Genomic DNA, 26,424 nt, shown 5'->3' with positions numbered 1-26,424 from the left:
TGTGTTTTGACCACAGGGACCTGGGTTTAAATTAAATTCTGGGATACTTTTGCCCCAAAAAAACTCCTGATTTGTGGGTAGTACTTTCTGAAAGTACAGAAACTTTGGAGTTTGGAGCTGTGGAGGAATAAGGATGGATCTGACTTAGAAGCCGAGAACACTATTGGCAGACAGACTATCACTCAAAGCGGCCGTTGTACAGTTGTCATGAATGTTGAAATTAGCTATAGAAACCAAAACTGTTTTTTGTACCAGGCTGTAAACATGTTCATTTCTGCTGTAAATTTGGGCATTTTAACATGGGGGTCTATGGGGATTGACTGGCTTCTGGAGCCAGTCTCAGTTGGACATTAGAGGAACTGCAGTTTTTGGCACTCCTGTATTGGCTTCACTTTTAAGCTCCAGAGGTTGCCGCTTGCATCCATCTTCATGAGTCTTTAGACTGCTGTGGAACATGGGAAGTTTTGGTGGAAACACAGCTTAAGTCTTTTCTAAGCGATATCCCATCCTGCCCCATCTTGTGTTGTCTCGTCTTTAGGGATATTAGGGATAGTTAGTAGAGATTCTCAGTCATCCAGGTCATGGTAGTTCTAAGTGCTACATCATATGCAACTGGACTTGCTTGAGTATCTTGAAGATGTTTCACCTCTCATCCAAGAGGCTTCTGCATTAAATTATGTTTCAAATGAGAGACTAAGATAAAAGACTAAGCAGATTTGAAACAAAGTCCCAAGTCGGTAACTGGAGGTTTAATCCTAAAATGGCAAGTAAGGTCACTAATTACTTATCGACAAGTATGAGGTGTTGGTTGGCTTATCATAATGTGCTTCATGTTGAATTACTTTCAAGTTTATTTGTTGGGTGTTTACAAGGTTTACATTGCACAATATTTGTCAGTGTGTGGTGATAAAGTCCATTGCCCAGTTCTCCTGATTTTCTGTTTTTCTGGTTTATCATTGCCCAGACTGTGTATTGTAAACATTACTCATTCCTCCTGCTGCGTGACTGATTTGGTAAATTTCCATGTCAGAAAAGAATGAGGATGCAGAGATCAGATACAGAGCATGTAGTAATAGGTAATAAGGGATTTTACTGGAATTTGTTGGGGATTTTTTCAGCAGAACTTCCAAAAAATGATGTGATGAAAGTTTTGTGTAATAGTTTCTCTAGTGGACTGGACTTTCACGCGGGAACCTGATGTTCACTTCTCATGTGAATGCTGAGCCAAACCATGATGTTTTTTTTTTAAAAACCTAAACACGTGCTTTTATTGCACAAGGAAATAAATGTAAAAACAAGGTGTTTTACCAGTGTTGTATTTTGAAAAAGAATGTATTCATCTAATGAGCAGAAACTGTACATGTCCTATGAAAAGACATAATGCACGTAACAAGCGCAAATAGACTCGCTGTCCCAGAATGTCAACAATAGACACCTGAGGATATCTACCTAGCACAACATATTCAGACGTTAAAGTCCACTAACAAAGCAGCGATATTTGATGAGTTGGGATGAGAATGCGTTGTTTATATCTACATAGGGAGCGGGTCTTGGTTTATGGAGATCACCATGTTGCACCACCGCGTTTCTACAGTAGCCCAAAATGGGCAAACCAGACACTGGCTTTAGATAGAGCCATTGGTGTTTTCATGTTTTTGAGTCGGCCACTGTAGATAGCAGCCCCTCTGAGACATGCCAAACTGTGTCAGAAAAACACAGATTTTTAAAAAATTTGTGAAGCTGCTTCTAGTGCTGCACAATTAATCTAATCGCAATCGCGATGTCAGGCTGTGCGATTATATAACCGCATAAAAGGCTGCGATTTGCGATTTAATGTAGGCGGCAGTAGCTCAGTCCATAGGGACTTGGGTTGGGAACCGGAGGGTCGCCTGTCCGGACCAAAATATGGAGCGTGGACTGGTGGCTGAAGAGGTGCCAGTTCACCTCCTGGGCACTACCGAGGTGCCCTTGAGCAAGGCACTGAACCCCCCAGCCGCTCGGGGCGCCTCACCAAGGGCAGCCCCCTCACTCTGACATCTCTCCACTTTGTGCATGTATAGGTCCTGTTTGTGCATGTGTGTGTCTTTCGGACCTGTGTGTAATTAGTCTCGCTCACCAGACCTTTCTCAAGAAAAGAAAGGTCTGGCTGGGCCAACTCTCACTTTGAGATTGGAGAAAAAAACACCCCGCCTGCTTGTACTTCTTTCAACCAATCACAATCATTCTGGGCGGTGCCACAGCAACGGTGCGCTTGCAAAAATATTGCTGGGGGGAAACAGGTTTTGGTGTAACACACCCACAAAATCGCCTACAGGACGCGAACCATGGCAGAAAAATGGCTACATCCCCGCAAGATCAAACACCGCAAAAGTTAGTAAAGGACGTGTTGAAAACGGTTGAAAACTGCTACACAACCGGAGGTGGTAGGGCGGGACTTCAGCGGGTGGCTCGTTCCGCCCAATGAGAGGCTGATCTCTGCAGCGAACTTCCGCCCACTCAGACTAGTGTGTAATTGACAAGCAAGAGTGAAAACATTGAATTTCCCCTCAGGGGGATTAATAAAGTAAATAAACTTAAAACTTAAATAAATGTTAACGTGTGTGCCTGTGAACGTGACTACCTCTCCTGTAGTGTGTGGAGTTTGTTGACATCACGCCCACAAGCTATCCTGGTGCGTGCAGCCGGCGTGCAGCAGTGACCAACACAGACGCTGAAGAAGAGTGTGAGCTGGACCATGAACAGGCGGAGTTGGTGGCGAAAAAAACATCTGTTACATGGCGATACTTTGGATTCAGGTACGGCAACGTTGAACAGAAAGACGTGCTGTGTAACGGCCAGGGTCCACCGGGCACGTCAGCGGCGCGACACGTCTGCAGCGCGAATCCCATAGCAGCTCGCCCCCTGTTAATCAATTACAGTGGCTCCACCGGCAACGGGAGCGGCGTGACAACCCCCGTCTGCCGCACGACAACTCTCTATTTTAGGCGGCTCTTCTATTTTTGTCGCGCTACGCTCCCCTATGTGACCCTCCAGCAGATAAAAACTACAAGAAATAGTGTGCTAAACGAGCACAATGTGTTTTTAAATGAATAAACCATTATCAGAGGTGATATGTGGTGATTTTTTTTCATGCATTTACCCATGTTTATCCGTGACATAACCTAAGTTATTACATATATTTGAGTTATCTACAAGTTTACTGTACTGTTTATCTACTCGCTTTCAAATGTCCACCACGGAAATTTGAAAGCGAGTAGATAAACAGTACAGTAAACTTGTAGATAACTCAAATATATGTAATAACTTAGGTGGAAAATGCTTTAACATTTCATGCAGCCTACATGCAGCCTCTCGGCTCGGCAAACGGTAAACAACCCCGCTGGCTTCTCTACATGTCGCTTCCGTACGCAGTCAGTGGAGCCCAAATGAATACGCCGCGACGCTACGCTGACGCTTACGTTTGCAGCCGGTGGAGCCCTGCCGTAAAAGTTTAAGTTGCCACGTCCCGCGGCAACACGACCAATCTATATCAGCACTTGAGACAGCACAGCACAGGGAAAAGTAGGAAGAGTGCATGCGAGAGAAAGCCGAGCCGTGTAACGTTAAAGACAAAGAGACAACTGAAAGCCGCCAGAGCCTCATAAAACAACATCCAAGCACAGTTAAGCAAACATGTGTAAGTGTCACAGGGAAATCATGGACTCCATAACAAATGAAAAATTGAGCAATTTTGCTCGGGTTTGGCCCACTTGACACGCTGCTGTGTTGTGCTATGGCGTGCTGGAATTTGTCATTTACGTGACAACACCTGAATGCCACACAGGCTCGCTCCGCTGTGTGTCCAGTTCCGTGCTGTGCTGCTGTGTGAGCAGCGTGTTTGACTGTGCTCAGTCTGTTGATGGTCATTGACACACTGTCTGTCCATAACAATAACTATGTCAGGTCAGTGCCCCCCTAATATAATGTAGGGGAAACACTGAATCAAGCAAAAAGACTCATGATACCATTTATTTATTATATTTTATTGTATTTATATTGTAATCGCAATCGCAATCACAATCGCAAATCGCGATATTGTCCACCATAATCGCAATCGCACATTTTTATCAAATCGTGCAGCACTAGCTGCTTCATTCACTGTTTTTACCTACTTTAATCACCCAGTCTGTTTGTTTTGGAGCGGAATAGATGTCTGTGGATAATTTGAAACCTCCTGAACAATGGAATTCTAACTGGGACAAGTTTTGGCTGGATGCAGTCTGAAGTCCTCGCCCATAGATTCCACTAAATCTCGCTAAATCTCACACCGTTCCTTTAAGCAAATATGCCAGAGTCTTTTATCTCTACCTGATGATTTGGCCTTGACGTTTAGGAGACCAACAAACAGAAATTGGACTCTGGCTGAGCACCAGCACCGAGCAATATTTGAAAAAACACCCACACATTTCAGAAAGTTACATAATGTCATAGTACATAGTTACAAACACTTACAGAGTGTAAGAGAGTGGTTTCTTCACTCTCTTTAGTGAGATGCAACAATCCACTCTAAACTCTTGTTCGCTTCGAAACAAATTAGTCCACTTTCTAAGCCAGCATTTGTAACTGTTGTTGAACAGCAACCACGGTGGCCACGAGTGACAGTTACAGAAGGATGGTCACCTTCATTGTGGAAAGATAAGGAACACCTTGCCAGTGGGCTAATGCCATGGGGACATAAATCCTGGGGTAGTCCTCTGTTGCTGTCAACATGAATGTAATGAAAATGAAAAATTAATAAGAGTAAAGCATTTTCATATTTTGCAATATCACACTAGAGGAAGTGCTGTTGTACTGAATATCAGCTGTCATTTGGTCACAGATAATCATGTCTGCATCCTCAGCCCCTGTACTGCTTGGACACAGTAGTTCTCAGCTGAATGTTCCTTCAGGCTGGACAGTTCACAATGTCCAACAGAAATTACTCTTGTACATGTCATTGCGATTGTGCTCATTACCACTGACAGGACTGACCCACTCATGGTTTGTCTGCCATTCAGACAGCATCTCTCTTTTTATGGGTGGACCTTTAAAGAAATGCATCCCAGTTTCGATGACATTGAGTGACAGACAACTTGCCTGTTGTTGTAGGTGTCATTCTCTTCTGCAAATTCTGATTTCATTTGATACTTCTTCACTGTGTCTTGTGGAACTCTTTTGGTTTTATTATTTCTCATGTCATTTAAGCATGTAAAAACAGTGTATGCATCAGAGTGGGATGTCTGATCTGTGTGTAACACTCTCACCAGGTACTTGAGCCAAGTCATGAGGCTGAACTTCACCAGAGAGTCCCATCTGCGTCGCTTCAACCGCCTGCTCAGTTACAACCTGCCGCAGGAGATGGATAAGCTCAAGTATGTTCACACACACACACACACACACACACACACACACACACACACACACACACACACACACATACAGAGTGGTTAACATTTGACATATGCATTGGAAAGTTTCCAGGTAGGGTGTTATGTAACAGAATGTAAAGAATGTGTTGGTCCTTTGACAGTGCTTTCCAGGAAAGGCTCAGATTACGTAATTTGAAAGCAGCACGTTTTGAACACCACACAAAACATCAGCATTTCACTAACTGAACAGAGTTTTGACCTGCTAAGAGATAATGAAGAGGAAGTCGGTCTATGAGACAATGACACTCTCGCATGTCACAGTGAAACATGTTTTTCATTGCCATAATCACAACCTGAATTTTGTTAGGCAGAAAAAAAAGCATCTGAGCGAGCAGATTTTGAAATACTAAGCACCAGCCATGTTAACACATCATATTCTGTCAACAGGGGTGTAACAGTTCACAAAGTTCAACAGGATACAACAAAAAAGTTGAAATACCAGATAAATTTCCTTGATTATTTATTTATTTTAATTTTATGTTATTTTAATTCATTTGATTATTTAAACTAACATCATAAAGTATGATCTTTTTTTTTACTTTGAACAATAATGGGGCTAGCAACATGCTAGCTTAGCATAGCTGCCTCCCAGTGTCTCACTGGAGTGGTATGTTCTGGTTTGGGGGTTGGAGGGGCAGACACTATGTTACTTGTTATGTCCTGTGGGCTGCCTTGTTGAAAACATTATATCAAACACAGTTTGAGCTTTATATTTTGTTTTCTCAATGTAATAGGATAGTTCAACATATAATTAGGTCTGTGGTTTAATATAAATATGTGTATTGTTACTAGGGCTGTCAAAATTGCTCAAAAATGACGTTCGAATATTCTTTCTAAAAATAACTCATAGGTTCGAACCATTCGAATTTTTTTTTTTTCGCATTATGTCCACAAGAGGGCAAACTAATACAAGGAAACATACTTGTATATGAAACATAACTAGCCTACTTGTAGATATTTTTAGTTCAACATGAACGTCTTTGAAAACATTTACATACCTACCCATTAAAACACATAAAACAATTATCTATAACATTATGTTATATTATGACCGCGGACCTCTCGCTCACCCCCCCTCTCTGACCCGTCAGGCCACACCGTTCGCGGAAGCGCTGCTAATAGCCTCGAAGCGCAGAGAAGCGAAGCCAGTTTCCTTTCGGCGCCCATGTTAACCGATTGTGTCATCCACACCGGCTGCGCCGCGCCGCGCAGCTCCGTGGCCGGCTCTGGTCTATTTTCTGTCAAGCCGGGTGACGGAGACAACAGCTAGGAGCACAACCGCTTGTCGACCAGCATGGAGAAATGCGCGTCTGATGTGAACGGAAATGCTCCGGCTCGTGCGCTGCGCTTCGCAGCACCTCCACGGGTGGTGTGGCCTTATGCAGTGCGTTCAGTGCAGCGGCCCAGGCCAACGCCCATTCGCAAAGAGGACAGCTGCGGTGGTGTTTTTTTTTTTCTCCATAATCGAATATCAATTTTCACATTCGAAGGTCCATTTTTTTTTCAAATTCGAATTTAGAATATTCGTTGACAGCCCTAATTGTTACACTCCTAACTCAATATATGCTATATGTCATAGTCACAAAATCACACGGCACTCTGTGAAGGTTTGGCTTCAAGTCTTTAGCACTGTGAGTGTTAACCAATCTGCGAGGTAAAGGGATCAAACCACTTCTTGTTGGAACTTCTTTGAGGAACTTTTGCTGGCATTGCATGATTTTTTTTAACTTCTGCCTCGCCATTCTGTATAATGGGTGTGAATTTTTGCGGATGTGTTGTGAGTGCAACCCACTGTAGGAGATTTAAAAATAGCTGTTAGGAGTTAGCAGCTAACTAAAAGAAGAAGAACTGTGACAGAAAATGTCTGCAAACTGGTTCCAGGAGCTCCTTACCCTCCAGCGAAGGACAAGATCAGCTGCTATATAACAGGGATAGTAAATTATTGTTATTGTCATGTTATTTTTATTGTTTATGAAGGGCTGCTGATGTGTGTGTTATATGTCACACTTGAGGCCAACACTGCTGTGTTTCATGACACACCCGTCATCCCTGTAATGATTCTGCAATGCTGCCATACTGTCTAAAATCACACAATGGAGCGACAAGATGCTGCCATTGTTTGATTCTGTGTAAAAATTCAAATGTGGGATAAAGAAGGGACTTCATAGCAGCTCTATAGCACCATCTCTGTGCATAAAGGGAGTGGGATGAAACAAGGAGCTCTAGAAACCCAGCTGATTGATCATCTTCTGACTTCTGACCTTTGTATGTTCAGGTCTCTACTGGAGTCTACACACTCTCCTGTAGTGTTCTGCCACAACGACTGTCAAGAAGGTAATGCATATCAACGCTGATGGCCCCTATATGCTGTACATTTGCTTTTCTCTTTCATAAAAGAATAACTATTTTTCACATTGCTTTTAGGAAATGTCCTGCTGCTGAAGGGCCGCCAGAGCTCAGACAAACAGAAGCTGATGCTCATTGACTTTGAGTACAGCAGCTATAATTACAGGTAAGTTAGTTACTACTCTATCACAGGTTTTGATGAAGTGATCCTACTCACATGTATTGTCTGTTTATCCAACAACTATTAAAAACACAACCCTGTTGCACTGGGGGATGTGTTCCTTTATTACAGTGAACATGGGCACTGTAGTTCATTTTTGTTCAATTCCAAACACAGTGTTATGCAGCCAGACTGTCTCATTAGTGCTCATAATTATCAAATGTGTATTAATCCGCAGGTGAAAATAGTCCCTTACAAAATGACTTAGCATTTAGAAAAGAAATGAAATTATAAATATATGACCTGTTTTTAAAGATGTTTGTCTTCTGTAGGAACAAAGGGCAGTCACAAAGTAATGACAGACTTGTTGACACGTTTTTGGTTTTGGTCCTTTCATAGGATTTGTTAAAATTAACAGAAATATAGAATATTGCCTGCTTTATTCTTTAAGGACTAACTTTAAAAAACATCAAGGGGACATTTTTGGCCGTCTTTGTCTGATTTTTAAGGTAAATTATTCTTTTTGGCTAAACATACCTTCCTATTACACTCTGTATAACTCAGATTTATTTGATATTTTACCCAATGCTGGTAACTTGCAGTCAGCTCGGCAGGAGGGGGTGATCTCTCTTTATGCCCTGTGAGCCAACCAGTTTAAAATTGTGGCTATTATGTGTTAAGCGCTTTGTCATCTCTGCCATGTGCACTGAATGGAATTTAAAATGATTTAAAGAAGAAGTCTTTAAATAAACATATAGTATTGTGGTGGTCACCAGAACCCATGAAATAAGCAGCTAAATGGATATGGAAAAATTAGAAAATGTCTACATGAATCTAGTGCTGTAAATTATCTGGCCTCTGAACGTTTTATTTTGTTCATTGACCTCTACATAATAAAACAGAAAAAAATAAACTATTAAACAATAGCCAAGCCATTTCTGTTTTTGTCCCTTAGCATGTGCCAAAGCCACTTTTTGCAGAAAATACACTGCGTACTGTTGTAAGACAAATTTGTGTAGTTTATCAGTAAATTAAATTGATATTTGTAGTGTTGTTGTTTTTTTTTGCTTCTGGTTCACATGACACATTTTACAGGGTTAAGCACTGACCCCAAAAGCTACCAAGCCCCTAAATTTGGTGGCCAAAGTACAATGTTGGTTGCCCAAATGTAAACTTCTGTAAAAGCAACACTAAAGAAGCACTTTAACGCAACTTAACAAATCTTCACGTAATTAACTGAGACACCTCAAGCTCTTTGTAAATATATAGTGCATATATTGTCTTACAGATTCTTAAGGCCTGCACATAAGTGCGCTCGACTATGAAAGCCCGAATGACTGTGGACATTCCTTGCGGAGTCCGCTCCACTTAGAGTACGCCCGAGTATGTTCGGGCCTTTAGTCTCCTCCCTATGCCTCTGCCTCATCATACACCCTCTCCCTCCCTAGCCTCCCTCCCAGTTTTGTCCCTGAGCCATTCATGTCTGCAATAAAAACATTATAGAAAACCTATGATACATACTTTCAACTGTATTCTTCTTTCTAGCCACCTCAACTTCTGCCTCCATTCCCTCAGAAATTTTTGTTGCTGTTAGGTTTATCACAGTATCTTATTAGCAGGTTAAATGTGCTTATACCCAATTATACCCCTTTTTCACCAAAAAAAAGCAAGTGTACGTGAGTTTTTTAAACATGGGAAAATATGTTAAAAAAAAAGGCTGTAGACTCTTTTCCCATTGCCAGTAGATTAGAGCCATGTAAACGACATAAAACACAGTAGACGAGCATGCCTTTTATTTGTTTGTTTAAGTAAACTCAGACACAGTAACTTCATCTCTTTATTTAGCCTAACATGCACATCAAAGTGGAGAGACAGGGTTAACAGCCGTTAGCAGCTGGCTAGTTAAAGCAGTTATCTCTGCAGCAGTTTGTTTCCTCAGCGGTTCTTCAGGTGCTTTATTCTATCATTCCAGGTTTTCAGGACTTTGTTAATCAATTTTTTCATGATAACTTCATATCACTGTTTCCTGTTTCTGTTTAATTAGTGCTTTAAAAGAACCAATGCACTGGGGCCCTTGGGGACCCCAGTCAGAGGTATCTGCTTGTGCCTCTGCAGTTTTAGTGGAAGTTAAATAGAAATAGAACTACTGTATTTATTGTGGCCATGTTTGCCATGGGAGACAGACACAGATTTTCTAATGTGCTCTATGACCCAAAATACTGTTCTCCATGAAGGTAAGTCAGAGATACATTACTTAACTAACTTTTTTCATTGATCAATTAAAGGAAAATTTCACCTGCTGCTGTTAATGCTTGCCTAGTAAATCTACTCAAAAAAAGATGTTTTTTTTTTGTTCCCAAACCCAGGCAGGAAGGAAGCAAATGTTTGCTCTTCCTGCCACATGCCACTACACCCTGAGCACAGCCTGAGCCAAATCATGTGCTATAACTGCCTACAGTGTGTGCCGTTCATAGTTCTGATTTACTTCATGTACAAACTGAAAAGCCTACATTAACATAATATTCATTCAGCTTTTATTTTGCCAGAGGATCATACAGACACAAGGGTTTCTATTAACTTTTAAGGGTGAATAATACATTTGGGTTAAAAGCTGCGATTTGTATTAAAGAAAATTATATAATTTTTGTTTTGTACAATATGCAAATTAACTGCAACTTCCCAAAACAATAGTAATCTCTTGGGGTTTATTTGTAAGATGACATTAATAACATAACTAATAATGTTTTGAAAGTTACCACTAGTTTATACTTGGGGTCCCCAGGGACCTCATTTAGGCCTTGTATATTAAATATGTTGGCAGGATGAGAGTTAAACTATTGTTGAGTTTGCTATGACACAGGGGGAAATATGATTAGCTGAAAGGTGAGAGGGCAGTCACATCATCACAGCCATAAAAAGTGATATAATAAATTGTGACATTATGGGCATCAAAGGGCATTTTAAATAAAAATGTCCTATAAAACTGTTATGAGAAAATGATAAAATTACTTTTCATAATGCATTTTTAAAAGTTCATCTGTTATTGCACATATTATTGTTCCATTTTTCTATTTTACACAATTTATTCCTGTGATTGTTTCCTCATTATTCCTTCATCTAATATGGACACTTAATTAGTGACTTCAGTGGTTCAAACACAAAGCAGTTCACCAAGTAGTGACTGATCCAAATGCTCTCTCCAGACTGACAGGCACTGCTGATGTTTAAATCTCCTTCAGCTGCAACTGCTGCGTCACTATTCCTCATCCTCTTGCCAGTTCTTTGCCTCCCAGCTAACCTTGGCTCTGCACTGGAGAGAGAGAGAGAGAGAGAGTGATGGGTGGACGGTGGGGGAGTCTGATAGTGAGGAGGAATGTAAATGAGAGAGCGAGAGACAAAGAGAAATAGTATAACCCAGATACTGAGCCAGACGGGAAGCAAAATCTGAAGGAAAACAAGATATTTCTTTCTAGCAGTCAGCCTTCATGGTCACCTCCCCTATGTTGAAATATTCACTGCAGCTGTTATGTAACTGGAGTTTGGCAGGCCAATGAGGACACACAGGATGGAGGCAATGGAAAGACCTTATCCAGACCTGTCAGTGTTAATAATGGAGAGGATGGTGCTGTGGATTTCCACTGCAGTTGTGCACAAAGGACTGGGAGTAGACCAGACTAGAATGGAATAGAAAATGGGATTGTGATGATCTAGATCAGAAGTGTTTATTTTCAGCACCGTTTAGGTGTCTTCAGATGTGTTTGTGCCTCAGTGTGTAAATTCCTGTGGGTGGTGCATTTATGGGAAACAGCGTAGAATACAGTGGCTTTGGCTCACTGTTGATCTCGGACAAAGTCTCTCTCTTTCTCTCTCCCACACACACAACCGGAAACACTCCCACCCCCCCTGCAGCTCCTTTCACCGGGCCCCTTTAAGTCTCCTCATATGTTGCACAGCTACCACGTGACCCACTGGACACACACACCAACCATGGGAGTGCATGTGCCATCATATATGTACAGGAAGGACACAACTACAAATGGAACCACACAGACACTCAAACCATGTTTTTTTGTTTTTCTCTCATTGACCGACATTAGCTGGATGTGGAAACAGAAGGGGATGAATCCAATTCATAGACACCCTCAGAGCAATAGAAGATTTTGTGATGGAGACGATTCCTGGCTCCTGATAACAGTGTGGGAATCAACATATGAAAGGGCTCCTTTAGGGCATGACCACATACATCCACAGTTCATTTGCTCTTAAGTAGCTTCTGTAAATTCTCTAATATCTGGTGAAAGAAAAAAAACAGGCTTTTAATTCTAACAGGCATTTTATGGACATTTATTTACAGTGGACTTAAGTCAGACTCAGTATGTTTACATGACATAGAAAATTTATTAATTGTGTTAGTGTGACTAAAACCGGACTTTTAAAATACATGTAAACATGTTAGTCCAACTGAAATGGTACCAAATACAGTAGAATTTCTCAAAGTCCGACTAACACACCCAGATAATGCAATTGGGAGTTGACTTACTCCTGCTGGTATACATAAATCGGACCCAAATTGCCCCAGACACTCTGCGCATGCACCATAGTTTCTGCCCAGGGCTTTGACCCAGAAGACACATAGCATTAAATGTGTAACAGAGGAAGAAGTCAATAACAACATGGCGAAATCTCCATCCAGAGCCAGCTGCATTTTTGGATGGACAAGGAGACACAGTTCATGCTGTGTCAGCTGAAAGAGTTTAATATTTTAAATACATGGATGGGAAGAAAACCCGGAATGGGGACCTGTTTAAGAAATGGCGGAGCAGCTGGACGACGCTGGATTTAAGAGGACGCTAGCTAACCGTAGTTTACTTGTTTGTCAGTTGTTTGGTCTGTGATGTAATAGGTCAACAAGAAAAAGGTCCAATACTGATAAGCTGAAAGGGGGCATATTGCCACCTCGTAGCAGAGTTGGACATGCTTCAATCAATAATTCGATTCCGCTCCCAGGCTTCTATACTGGGAAAAGGACAGTAGTCCGATTAAATGGCCTAGTGGAGCTATGACCATAGCTCGATTTAACTGTGCATGTAAATGTACTGACAGAATCTAAAAATATGTCTATCATGTCTTTTTGCCTGAAGAGGCCCCTCACTGCTTTAACCCCCTTTTTAGACTGAAATATTGCAACAAGTCGCCTATTGGGTGTTTTAATATTAAATTTAAAACAGGTATCCCTATTTGTTGGGTGGTTCCATGACTTTCCTCATAGTGAAAGACGCAGGCAAGAATTTGTGTCTGTCCAAGACTTTGGTTTAAAAAAACTAATATATTGAGCATGTTAGCATGCTGACATTAGCATTTAGCTCTATGAGTGCATCCTCAGAGCTGCTAGCAAGGCTGTAGACTCTTAAATGAGCTGTATGTGATATTCAGATCTGCTGTGTGATTCAAAGTCTGGGGTGGTTTTGTCTGCACACGGTTCTCAACATGGAGGTGACTGAGCAGGTGGCTAATAGCTTATCATGCAAACTTAATAAAGAGTGCTAAAAATGGCAACATTGCTGACAGAGCTAACATTATCCAATCCAATCCAATCCAATCCAGCTTTATTTCTTAAGCACCTTAAAAACAACCACAGCTGAAACAAAGTACTGTACATCAAGAGTAAATAAAATATGAAAACATAGGACATAAAAACAAACAATAACACAATGAATCAAAACAATAAAACACAACTACAAAGTACAATATGACACAAGTAAAAACAACAGTCATACCATAAAAGTAATGAAACAAATAAAAACAATTTCATACAATAAAAGCAATAAAAACAAAGAGAATCAATGTCTCATACTGAGTTGAAAGCCAAGGGGTAAAAGTAGGTTTTAAGGCAAGTTTTAAAAATTAACTAGGGTTGCAGCAGCATACTGATTTTAAGGTGTACCATGATATTAAAGTTGACGGTTATCTTATCTACAAAATTGAAAAAAAAAATGCAACTGGACAGAAAATCAGTAATTTTACTTACTTTTTAAAAGGGGAACTTCCATTTTAAAAATTGGTTTCAAGTAGGGTTGTGGTGCTCAATCTTAACTTTATTTTACTTTTTACACATAATTCCTTTACACACATGGTTTTAAGTTTTTTATAGTTATAAAACATTTGTTCCGCTAAAAATAACCCTTCTGTTTTCATACTTTTAAGGGTCATTTTGACTTATAATGATTATTATAGTTATGTATTAATAATAATAAATTATCTGGGGGAAAACAGATGACGCCATCCCGACATCAGCAGTAAGGTTCTGTTGTATAAGGGTATTGCAAAGTGGTGGCAATGAGCTAGCCAGTTGGACACTCACAGGTACTCATACGCACTAACATGCACAGCTGCTGGCACAGCTACCACAACGATCCACAGAGAAGCGCCGATTACAACACATACACAGGAAGCCTAACTTCATTCTGTGCTTAAGACGCCAGTACTCCACTATGTCTTAACATAGTGTTGTTTCTTAAATAGCGATGATGTGAAGGTGATGAAGGAGACTCCGATGACACCATCTTGCTTGCATAAAGAAAAGGTTTATTACAAGAAGTACAGCATCTATCAAGCATCTAGAATGCTTGGAGAGGGTTCTCGGCCAATGTGAACTGCTCTGAAAAACAGTCCCAAATTACTCCCATTATATAGACTCGCTGTTTCTGTGAAATGTGAGACAAAGTCAAACAGACAACAGAGAGTCACCCTAGTTGGACTTCACCAAACCTACACCTTGGGCCATAAATATCTTCTTGACCCTGACCATATATGCTTTTAACCCTGGGCCCCTTACTGGTCATCTGTTCCAAAGCTTCAGAGTAAATGTTTAACCCTGGGCCCCTTACTGGTCATCTGTTCCAAAGCTTCAGAGTAAATGATAATACACTACAATAGCAAATAGTAATTAATAGCAAATTAGTAATGTCCGAGCTCCTTAACCTTTCTCTAAGGCTTAGCCCAGCCACCCTCCGGAAGAAACTCATTTCGGCCGCTTGTATACGTGACTTTTTTCTTTGGGCATTACCCAAACCTCATGACCATAGGTGACAGGTTATTATGGTCATGAACTATGGGTCATGAGCTATGGGTCATGGTCATGGTCATGATCCATTTCTATTACTTGTAATTTCCTAGTCCTGCCTTTTGCTGCTAATATTAAGTTAACACCTCCTCCATCTGTTTCCTGCCCATTTCAAGATACCACAGTGATGTCTTTAGTTTCTGTCTAATGGTATACAATTTTAAGTGGCGTGCTACGTAATTAGCATCAGAATAAAGACTATAGTAGTGTAAGCTACCCAATTATCGATATTGTCTATGATTATTTTCCACAATTGACATTGTTTCACTACATCTCATAAAACAGAAGTGAACTATCATCATCTTTGATGATAGCAGTGGTTTTCATTGGGTGGAAAAGAACGAGCCAGGATTTACATACTATTAACCCATAAAACACAGGTATTCAGTGCAGCTGACCGGACAGCAAAAAAAAAAAAAAAAAGCAAAGGGAAAGTAACTCAATTTAGCTCTTTCAAACTGTCAAGATACACTGAGCTATGCTGTACAGACCTCAATAGATGGCACAAGATGTCAAACATAGAGTATTTATTCATTATTTATTTATTATTTATTATGCATCATCAGTCTCTCTTCATCTTGCAGGGGGTTCGATATTGGCAACCATTTCTGTGAATGGATGTACGACTACAACTGTGAGGAGTTTCCTTTCTTCAAAGTTAATGCTCAGGCCTACCCTACAAAGGCCCAGCAGGTGTGTATGACATGTTAAGGGGAAGCTTTGGTAGTTTTCCCTGTGGACCCTTTTTCCCCATGTTTCTGTATCTCAATGATTAATGGAGACAAGTTTTGACACTGGTCCAGTATTGAGAGAGACCACTGCAGTCACAGCACTGAAATAGGCTGCAATCTAATCCCTACGGGCAATTATGCACTGTCAATTTACATCCACTAACAGTGCTTGTTTTTGCCACTGACAGGCTCAGATTGTTATTCTAACTGTACGTTCAAAACAACAGTGACCAGAGCTTCCAAAGCGGCGGAAGTCATTCATTTTTAATGAGAGCCCTGCGACTTGGGCGATCTTGTCATCAGCCGCGTGTCTTGGGCGACCAAAGCGACCGGAGCGGAGTTAACTTGTTTAACTTTATGGTAATGAGCTCTGATGCGGTTTGGCGGCATACAATCAGAATGCTGATGTACTTCGATGAAGCGGGTCCCAGAGAACAAGCCATGTAACTTTGGTTCCTACAGCACACTTGTTCCGACAATGGATATCCAGAAGTTTATTACTTGCATTCGCGCCCACTCAGTCCTTTATAATGTGTCGCTGTTCGGTTACAGAGACCAAAATAAAAAGAATGAGGCTTGGGACCGTGTTGCGGAGGTAGTTAGTTGGTCTCGTGATTTTTAAAGCGTGTAATGTTAGTAATAGAGGAGTTTTCATTGACCAAACATAACTTTCTGTTGGCCAACTATGAGCTTTTTGACTGGACAACAGCAAGCAGCAACTACGCTGCATTCAAGCCAGTAGTCCGCTTTGCGGCTCCTTTAAATTGACGAGCACGATTGAACGTTCAATGATTCACGTGATGAATTTTGCTTTACCTTTGGCTTGATCTGGTCTGTTTGTTAGTGTGTAACCTAGTCTGGTACAAGGAGAGGTCTTATCTTATTCAGTTAATTATTATTTGTTGACTGCTGACTGATTTGGACTTGTCATATCTCTGTACAGCTGCACTTCATTGAAAGCTACCTGCGTGAGTCTGATCGAGGCTTTGACAACCTGAGTGAGGAGGACCAAATGAAACTGAAGGAGGAGCTGCACATAGAGGTCAACAGGTAGGCTCAGATGTAGGACACAGTGTGACCTGGCAAAACGTGACACAGCACAAGACCAAGAATAAAAAAGTACTAAACAAAGTGACCATTTGTTTTTAAATGCAGGTTCTCCCTGGCGTCCCACTTTTTTTGGGGCTTGTGGTCCATCATCCAGGCCCGGCTCTCCACCATCAAGTTTGGATACCTGGTGAGGAAAAGTTTTATTACTTTTCCACTAGCTTTTCTTGTTTTTAACTTTAAAATGCTGTAACGTATGAAGGAGAAAATGCAGTATATACTACCCTCTGTAAGCTGTGGTAGTTAAAGACAGTCAAGAAGACATGAGCAGTTTTGTCCTGGAGGGTGATGCAGTATCAATATTTACTGTGATAACACCAGGTCAGAGGATATCAGGTCAAGCCAGCCTGACAATAGATCACAGAGACAGACAGAGGGAAGGCTGTTGGTTTGTCATAACTCTCTGGGTGACATAATATCTATCTATCTATCTATCTATATCTATATCTATATCTATATCTATATATAGATATAGATATAGATAGAGAGAGAGAGAGAGAGAGAGAGAGAGAGAGAATTTTTGCATTTTAAACAGTTTTGAAGTCCATACTAACAAGGTGAAGCAATTGAGTGCTTTGATTGGGAATCAAATGCAAAGAAATTTACTTTATGATCTTGACCTTTCAGAGAAGTTTCAGCATAGTTTTTTTTCTGTATGTTGAACCGTTAAAGCAAAGCAGTGCAATGTCAAGTCAGTGTCAATAAGGTGTTCCATTACTCCGATATGATTTTGATTGCTCACTAACGCCCAATGATCCCCTGTTAATGCGACAGAATTTGCACTTCTCAGGAGTTCCAGTTTAGTTGCTTTCTCTGATTTGTACAGGTCCTGTTTGTGTGAAAGTATTGTTCCCTGCGACATTGATGCATATGACTTGTCACAACACGTCAACCTGAGAACATCCCTTAGACCAGAGTCTTCCACAATGTTGGCTGGTCTGCAGTCAGTTTCCACCCATTTAGCAAGTGCTGTGGAGAATTTCTTCGATTCAGTTTCATCCATGGGCCTGTGGTCATTTGCTCACTCGAAAGTAGTGCTTTGCCAGCTTTGGTGATTTGTCAGTCTGATTAGCTGCACCTGTGTGCCCAGCTTGTAGGTGGTAACTCAACATCAAAGTACTTCTGTGATATTTTAACTCTGTTTGGCACCATGTGCATATTTCTTTTTTACTTGTCAACTGAACCTAGTTCTGAGTTTTTTAAAGTGAAATGAGCCATTCAAAAGTGCAGTAGTGTCTTATTTTTTATTACTGCAGCAGCAGGAAGCAGGAAGCTGCTGTGGCCGCTTGAGTAAGGCTTGATCGGAGCAGACGTTGTGTGCGTTGAGACGCTCCGGAGGTCCCCACTAAACTGGGAGATAACCCTCCTCCCGGGACTGGTGCCGCTGCCTCGCCATAGTCTCGTCAATGTATGGGAAACACTGCAGTGTATGATGATTTTTTATGCCTCTGCACCAGCAATAGCCAAGGCAGGAGACATTACGTTTGTTTGTTTATGTTGTTTGTCCATCCAGGTGTCCACTGTCTATCCTATTCTTGTGAAAACAATATCTCAAGAACGCCTTGAGGTTATTTCTTCAAATTTAGCACAAACATTCACTTGGACTCAACAATGAACTGATTAAAATTTGGTGGTCAAAGGTACAGGTCAGTGTGACCTTGCATCCATCTCATTCTCGTGAACATGATATCTCAAAGGTCCTTGAGGTAGTTTCCTCTAATTTGGAATCAAGAATGAATTGATTGAAATTTGGTAATAATAATAATAATAACACTCAAGGTCACCTTACAAGACACAGTAAACAAAACAAGTAGCAATGTATCCATAGATCATAAAATCAAACAATTCAGTAATATACAATAAAAGTTAATAAAATGACTAGACCAAATCATAATTATAAACACTAGGTATAAAATAATCATAATAAAAGCATCATCAGATTGTGTGTCTCTATTAAATCAGACTGAGTATGCCAGCTTGAAAAGGTGTGTTTTCAGACGGGATTTGAAAATGGAAAGGGAGTCAATATTTCGAATGTCGTGGTCAAAGGTCAAGGTTACTGTGACCTCACAAAATATGTTTTTGGCTATAACTCAAGAATTTATATGCTATTTATTACAAATTTCACACAAATGTCTAATAGGATAAAATGATGAAGTGATGACATTTTATATCCAAAAGGTCCAACTTCACTTCACTGTGACATCATAATGTTCTGGGCGGCACGGTGGTGTGGTGGTTAGCACTCTCGCCTCACAGCAAGAGGGTTGCCGGTTCGATCCCGGGCGTGGGAGCCCTTCTGTGCGGAGTTTGCATGTTCTCCCCGTGTCAGCATGGGTTCTCTCCGGGCACTCCGGCTTCCTCCCACAGTCCAAAGACATGCAGATTGGGGACTAGGTTAATTGATAACTCTAAATTGTCCGTAGGTGTGAATGTGAGCGTGAAAGGTTGTCTGTCTCTATGTGTCAGCCCTGCGATAGTCTGGCGACCTGTCCAGGGTGTACCCTGCCTCTCGCCCGGTGTCAGCTGGGATAGGCTCCAGCCCCCCCGCGACCTTCAAGAGGATGAAGCGGTTAGAATGAATCATAATGTTCTGCATAAAACACTTTTCTGGCCATTACTCAACGTCATACTCAGGAACAGAAGGGGAGGTATTTGGTCAGCTACTGAACCAGTGACACTAACCTTGGGTGTCCACCTTGAAACTTGACTTGACTGTACAGATCGTCTGTGCTGCTGGGGAGACGATGTGTGTGAAGTATCCATGTTTTCACAGAGATGGATGTAAACTGGAAGAGAATCTTGACTGGTTCACGGAGACATACAGACCCAAAACTGAAATCTAGTTTAATCTGGATGTAAAGAGATCTGCTTTTCTGACTTTACCTTTTCTTGCCAAGTGCTTGCTTCCATTTCGCTTTAAAATTCCTCCAATTGCTCAAAGGCCATAATTTGCCTTTCCTAGGCCTACGCAGAAAGCCTAAGGCAGAGAGAGCACACCTCTCTGCCCTTCCACACGCAAATGAGAAAAGCTTGAAGCAGAGAAGGCAACCACCCTGCACTTCCATGCACCTACATGGAAAGCCTAACGCAGGGAGAGCAGCAGCAAAGACCCCTGGGAACAGAACAGAGCAAGCATCAATGACAAACAGAAATGACACTGATCAGTCCAACACAACATGAAAAGGAGGAGCTGGGATGGAGGCGGGTTGCAAAGCGGCTTGCAGAGGAAGCAGCATCAGTAGGCAGGCCAAAGCAGTTTAAGTAGGGCATCCTCAATGAGATTTGCCAATTGGTTGCATAGAAAGGAATCATGTGATCTATCAGCTGACTCCCTTCCATCAATCGTCTGCTTCATCAGTTGATTGGGCTGCTTGAGATTAGCTGATGTAGCTGGGATGTGGGCTGAGCTTGACATGTCCTGCCTGAACTAACGCTATGCTCAATGTATTGTTATGCTTAATTTGCCATGTTAAATATTGGAGTACAACAAATTTTATTTTGGAACTTTACAATGTTCACAATAGTGCTTGTGGATATACTGTATATTCATGTATTCACTGACTGTGTTGTAGGAGTATGCCCAGGCCAGATTTGATGCCTACTTCCAGCAGAAGAAGATCTGGGCTGTCTAATGGAGAAAAATGATTGGACGGACTGACAACATGCTCAGCCAAATGGCAGGAAGAGGACATACAGGCTGATAAAGACTCCACCATCCATGCTTTTATTTCCACTCCCTGCCTTGAGAGGATTTGCTAGCTACTGTTGGTGTTGTGTTTGACCAAAGCCAAAACCTGAGCATGTGGCTAGGTGCTTAAGGTACACCCCACAATCCATTGCAGCTCAAAGTTTACACTGTGTAACCATCTTTCATCACTGGTCAGACCTGCTCTCCGCTTCAGCCTTGTTCAAACCATATTACTAACATGAGGGTTACATTTTGAGCAGGAGAGAGGTGGATTTGGGTTACAGCTAGATTGGAAATGTTGACATTGCATCAATGTTTATGTGTTGATCATTCCCTTATGGAAATGCTCTGTTGGAAATAACCAAAATGTGAACTTCTCTTGGTAGATTCCTGCTTAGTGAAGCAGCCAGTTGTTAACTATGTATATTATATATATAGACCTCAATGTGCCAGTAAGCTGGCCCTGTCTATTACTGTTGGACTGACTTGTTGGCTGGTGAAATCATGATTATATTGACAGGTCAGATTGATGTCTACACTTCTAGATATTACACACTTGCTGTTTCTTTGATTTCCTTTTTAAATGGTTGTATTTGACTTTAGGGTTATGTGGTATTTTCAGATATGTGAATGGTTGAGGTTCTTTTCACTGGGTGGCTGGTTAAACTCCACCAAATCAAAATCAAAGGCATCAAACATCAGGTGTTTCCATTACAATGAGCTCTGGTTCTTTGTGGCTTCCTAACTAATAATGCAGTTACACTGATTGGCTGTGACTTTATTCAGCCTATTCAAGTTTTACTGACAGAAGTTTGGTACTTGTATGGTATTATTATGGATAACTGTGATGAGTACATCCACTTCTCTGTATAGTTTACACATTGGGTATTAGGGGTGAGGGAAAAAAATTGGTTCCCTTCCCTATTGTGGTAATGGATTTGGCGATGTTGCTGTGTTTTTTTTTTGGGGCAAAAGTGCCTACTGCCAACTTGCCTCATCATCGTAGCTATAATCCAGAATAATGATGCAGGCGGTCACATTAGACTGAATTTTGCATATATTATGTATGAAGACAAGTTGTAGCTGTATAGTAACTCTATTAAAGGGGCATTTAGTAAATATGGCTTTGTATGTTTCTATCAGTGAACAAGACCACCCACTGCTACCAAGAATTGAGTCATTGGTGTTAATCACCTTGTCAAACCCAAGCACACACTGGCTCATTTTATGGCAGCTGTCTGCTCGGGCATGGTAAAAGTCTTACTTCATGCACATGTAACAATGGAAGTCAGCAGGGGAACAGTGAAGCACTGTGAACAGTGTGTGTCAGGCTTACCTCATAGCCTCTGCTCTTAGATGTTCTCCTATGCAGTGGGATAAGAGTTCACAATTGCTTAAAATGAGAGATGGAGACTGAAAATCCTGCCATCTCTCACCAAAACTTCCTGAGGCCAGCCTAATTCTACCTCACCCCATCAAGTCGTAACTGGACCAACTATATTATTATCCTCAGATACACAGATTTATCATCTGCTGCTAAGAGAGCCTCCACTTTGCCGTTAAATGACACCATGACATCTTACATTTTAGATACTGTCTTTGCTTGGTGACTCTTTCATTTTAGTGAAGTTTGTTTTGGCATGATTAGCATTCTTTTTTCCATTCTGTGTAGTACCAGTGACCACAAGCCAGCTTCTCAGCTCACCTTTACAGTAGCAGTGTCTATGAGACTTTATTAGAAATGCTAACAGCGAAGCTTTCCATGCTAGACATCTATTTTTTAGCATTTCACATTCCACACATTAGGAGGGTGCAGTACCCAATGAAGAACAGACTAAAATCGACCTTTTGCAAAGCTCATCCTTTTAGTTACCTTTGCTGACACGTCTGTCAAGCTTTCCATGCTCACATAGCACATTTGGAATTTACAATGAAAATGGTAGATTTACCACTTGAAATTCTTTGTAAAAATTTTGACAGCAGTAATGACAACTGTCACTGGCAGATTTTATGGGCTGTGACTAGCTAGCTAATCAAGCTAATATAAGCTCCATGAGTTCATTAAGAATACTATCTTCAACTGACTTTTAATTTTCTCCACATAACTTATTTTAATACAAGTATCCCTGTGAAAGGGGTCTTAAGTATGCACTTGACAGCTACATACATACATGTCATGCTTAAAGACTGATGCTAAAGCTACATGTCCCAGGAAAAAAGTCCTTACTAGTTAATTATCCATGTTTAAGCTATGGAAATAAAGGAGCAGAAATGTTCTTGTATTGCTGTGTAGAGCCAGTTAGTCACAGTGTTGGAAATATGATAAGGAAAAATATATTATCAGACTGTTTTTCATTCTAATAGTCCTTGATTTGCTGCTTAGTTTAAGTTACATCCTTGTATGTCTTTTAAAACAGTCTGTTCTATAGCTTTCATGAAGTGTTTGGCAAAAATAAGGCCTCACTGGCTAATGTTGCTGAATGGTGAGTTTAAGGCTGTATTAGTAAATCTAACACTCTAGACTAAAATGAGAGCGCTGCTGTCCATATGAATTAAGCATACTATTTCTATATGAATCAAAAATGTTAAAAATATTAACTGCACTTGGTGCTTTGCTGCCCTGTCTCTTCAGACAGAGTGTTCCAAAGTACGCTCTGCCACTACAAGAGTGTGGTGCTCTGAATAACTGAATGGTGTATTCCAGCAGTGCTCCAAATGTACAAATTGTCCGGTCTGTGCCATAGAGTGCTCTGCTGCTCCGAGAGTGTGGTACTCTGAACAAGTGAATGGTGTATACCAGTAGTACTCCAAATTTACTAAAGGTCCAGTTTGTGCCAGAATACGCTCTACCGTTCCAAGAGTGTGGTGCTCTGAATAACCAAATGATGTAATTTCAAAAGTGCTCCGAATTTACAAATGGTCCATCTTTTGCCAGAATGCCCTCTTGCACTTGAAGTGCAAACTTTCCCAAATTCAGCATAGACCAGGACAGAGACTACTAACGCTAGCTAACTCTGATAGCATCCAAGATTAGCTTCCCTCCAGCGGGGAAATGCTACACATTTAATAGTCTAGTTGTAAACAAGATTTTTTTTTTACTAACCCTGCCAACTAATGTAGTCAGTGATATGCTCTTTTGCCTTGGAAGTAAAGCGCCATTACCATCCTTAGGTTGTAAGCTAGTTAGCTGGACATGCGAACAGTTAACAGCCAACAATTGTAGTTTAATGTATTCCTAGCACTTTTGTTCTTTTTTTGTGGTTTAAAAAGACTAAAGAAAATTACATCATTCTCCAAACAGCTCAACATGGAGAAATATTCCAAAGTGGGAAGGGCCTAATTTGCCAAGTTACAATCACTAAGCCATGATTGGACAATGTACAATCACTGTTAAGTGGTCAGCGAAAGTTACTTAAAATGCATAATATCTGCTTTTGGTAGTATTAGATAATACTGTATGGAAACACTTTAGTGGATACTTGTTTGTTTGCCACAAAATCGATGACTCCATTCCCAGTGTGACTGACAAGAGAAAATTGTGCAACCACCACAAAAGCTGACCATGCATGTTCATTCTTGTTCATTTGTAGCATCATGTATCAGGGTATAGTCCCTGTCTGAGCACTGGGATTTAGTGTGGAAGCCACCAAGTGACACTTGTGAAGTGTACAGTAGGCATTACCTCAGACTTCTTGTAAGAATGGCTACACTGTGATCTACAGTGTACACAGAGTTTAGGGAATTAAGCTGGATCACAAAAATAAACACCACAATAGTCACCTGATACTGGAAGCATCCAGAGGTGTTTGAATGTCTACTTTGGCACTTTTGATCTGAGGACCAGAAAAAAAGAAAAGAAAAGAATATACCGTGTACTGGAGTATTTTCACGTGTAAACATTTGATGGGTTATTGAACTGTGACTGTTGTATAAATGTTAGTTTTATTTACATACAAGTCTATTTTATTGTATATTTCATTGTTATATTTCCTTTGGAATGTGTTTAACCTATAGTTTTCAATGTATTTTGAGAATGGACTATAGTGGAGGACTATTCAAATTTAAAGTGATTTTGCTACATCTTTGCTACATCCACCATGTAGCAATAGTCTTTACTGTGTCTTACTTAGTCTTTTTTTTTTTAGTACCTTCAAGTGGCTCTATCTTCTACCTAACATGAATTTGTATTCATTTAGTTTTCTTTTATGACTGAAATGTATTTGGCCTGTGCTTTCATTTCATTTTATTTCTGTTTCAATATTGTTGTTCTTTTCCATTATTATTTTTATGTTTTTTGTAGAAAAAATGGACACCATGATCTGCAACCAGTACTTTCCATAAATGTTACTTACCTTCAGTATTGCGTATATTTGACTATACGAACTGAAATTTTGATATAATTGGTTCTTCCAATAAAATTGTAATTTGTCCCCAGTAGAGAACAAGAGAAGAGAATGAACACCCTCACTTATGTTTATACATGTAATATAATGTATGTAAAATCCACTAACATAAATATAGAGGGCCATGCTAAAATTATCCACATATAAAGAATGACAAACTTGTACCTTATCATTCTTATGAATGTACATTGTGTTAATGTAATACTTATTGTGTGACTCACAATGGTAACCTTTGCTATCTATGCAGGTATATTGAATGCATACGTACTCATTAAGATGTACTTTGTCATTAAAATATTATGAGTGAACTGCTGCAGCATAGAAATGACCTTGTGGCTATAAATTTACTTTTCTGCTTTGCACAAATAAAAATTAAAGAGAAAACAACAGACTGGCCAGTGCTTTCTATTGTTTGGACATGCATTCATGATAACAATGACATCAACACCCTACAAAACAGATCTGACAAACCATGGCACCTGAGGGAACTGCTGCTTTTATACTTTGAAACTCATATTCTCACGTGGGATAAGCACAGCTTTTTCTTATTGGAACCATACTGGTGAAATTACTTGTAATACATAACAGTTAAGAATTTTTGGTAGCCACAGGCGACAGTGATTACATTTACATGCACTCTAATATTCTACTATTATTCCAATTCTAAGTTTAATAATTATGTAAGAAGTAAGTAAGTAAGTTATGTAAGAAGCATATTCTGTTTGGATATTCCAAATTAGACACTGACATTCCAAATTAGGCAATGATGTTCCAAATTAGGCATTTTATCAAAAGAAGCATTTTCTGATTAAGTTGTGGGACATGTCGGTATTATTCAGGTTTGAGAGTGTCCTTTGGACATGTATACAGAACATTTGCAATATGCGTCTCATTTGTCACATGCCTCTTGCTTGTTTAGGGGTCAGCTAGGTGCTTTGTCATTGATACGTTGTACACAAACTAAGAATTTGCAAGGCAAATGTAGAGATGGATACCCCAAAGAAAAGCCCCTATCTGGTGGAAGAACCCCCCCCCCCAGAAAACAGACAAACAAATTCCCCTGCAATTGTACACCACCTGCACTAGTCTATATTAGTTAGATTTAGGGTGTCAAGAACAGCATAATAATTTGGTGGACCCTGTATGAGAAAATCATGATAATAATCATGATAATCAGGAGTGGAATTTACCATTAGGCCCAGGGGCCTAATGTGGACGCGGGGTACATAGGGTACATGTCCCATGCAACTATTGTATTTGTCCCCTATGTCCCCCTCACTTTTCCATACTGTAAATCATCAATGTGTCTCTTAGACCCCATCCCAACTAGGCTACTTAAGGAGGTCTTACCTTTAGTTAACACTCATATATTAGATATAATCAATATATCCTTATTAACAGGCTATGTACCACAGT

The 26,424-nt window shown here is 40.4% G+C and overlaps 1 protein-coding gene across 3 annotated transcripts in view; it reads left to right on the top strand.

The window, feature by feature from the left end:
• The window catches only part of chka (choline kinase alpha), a 44,609-nt gene extending 19,214 nt beyond the window's left edge, over window positions 1-25,395 (top strand). For all 3 annotated transcript variants that reach the window (XM_050072272.1, XM_050072271.1, XM_050072273.1), the window contains 7 exons: window positions 5,286-5,390; window positions 7,723-7,781; window positions 7,872-7,959; window positions 15,661-15,769; window positions 16,751-16,857; window positions 16,963-17,044; window positions 20,490-25,395. In XM_050072272.1, coding sequence (XP_049928229.1) covers window positions 5,286-5,390; window positions 7,723-7,781; window positions 7,872-7,959; window positions 15,661-15,769; window positions 16,751-16,857; window positions 16,963-17,044; window positions 20,490-20,549 — 610 coding nt within the window. In that variant the 3' untranslated portion in view covers window positions 20,550-25,395. The remainder of the gene's footprint in view (window positions 1-5,285; window positions 5,391-7,722; window positions 7,782-7,871; window positions 7,960-15,660; window positions 15,770-16,750; window positions 16,858-16,962; window positions 17,045-20,489) is intronic.
• The last annotated feature ends 1,029 nt before the right edge of the window (window positions 25,396-26,424 follow it).

The sequence above is a fragment of the Epinephelus moara genome, chromosome 20 (genome assembly GCF_006386435.1).
Source record: "Epinephelus moara isolate mb chromosome 20, YSFRI_EMoa_1.0, whole genome shotgun sequence".
NCBI classification, from domain to species: Eukaryota; Metazoa; Chordata; class Actinopteri; order Perciformes; family Serranidae; genus Epinephelus; species Epinephelus moara.
This window is presented reverse-complemented; position numbering and strand designations above follow the sequence as displayed.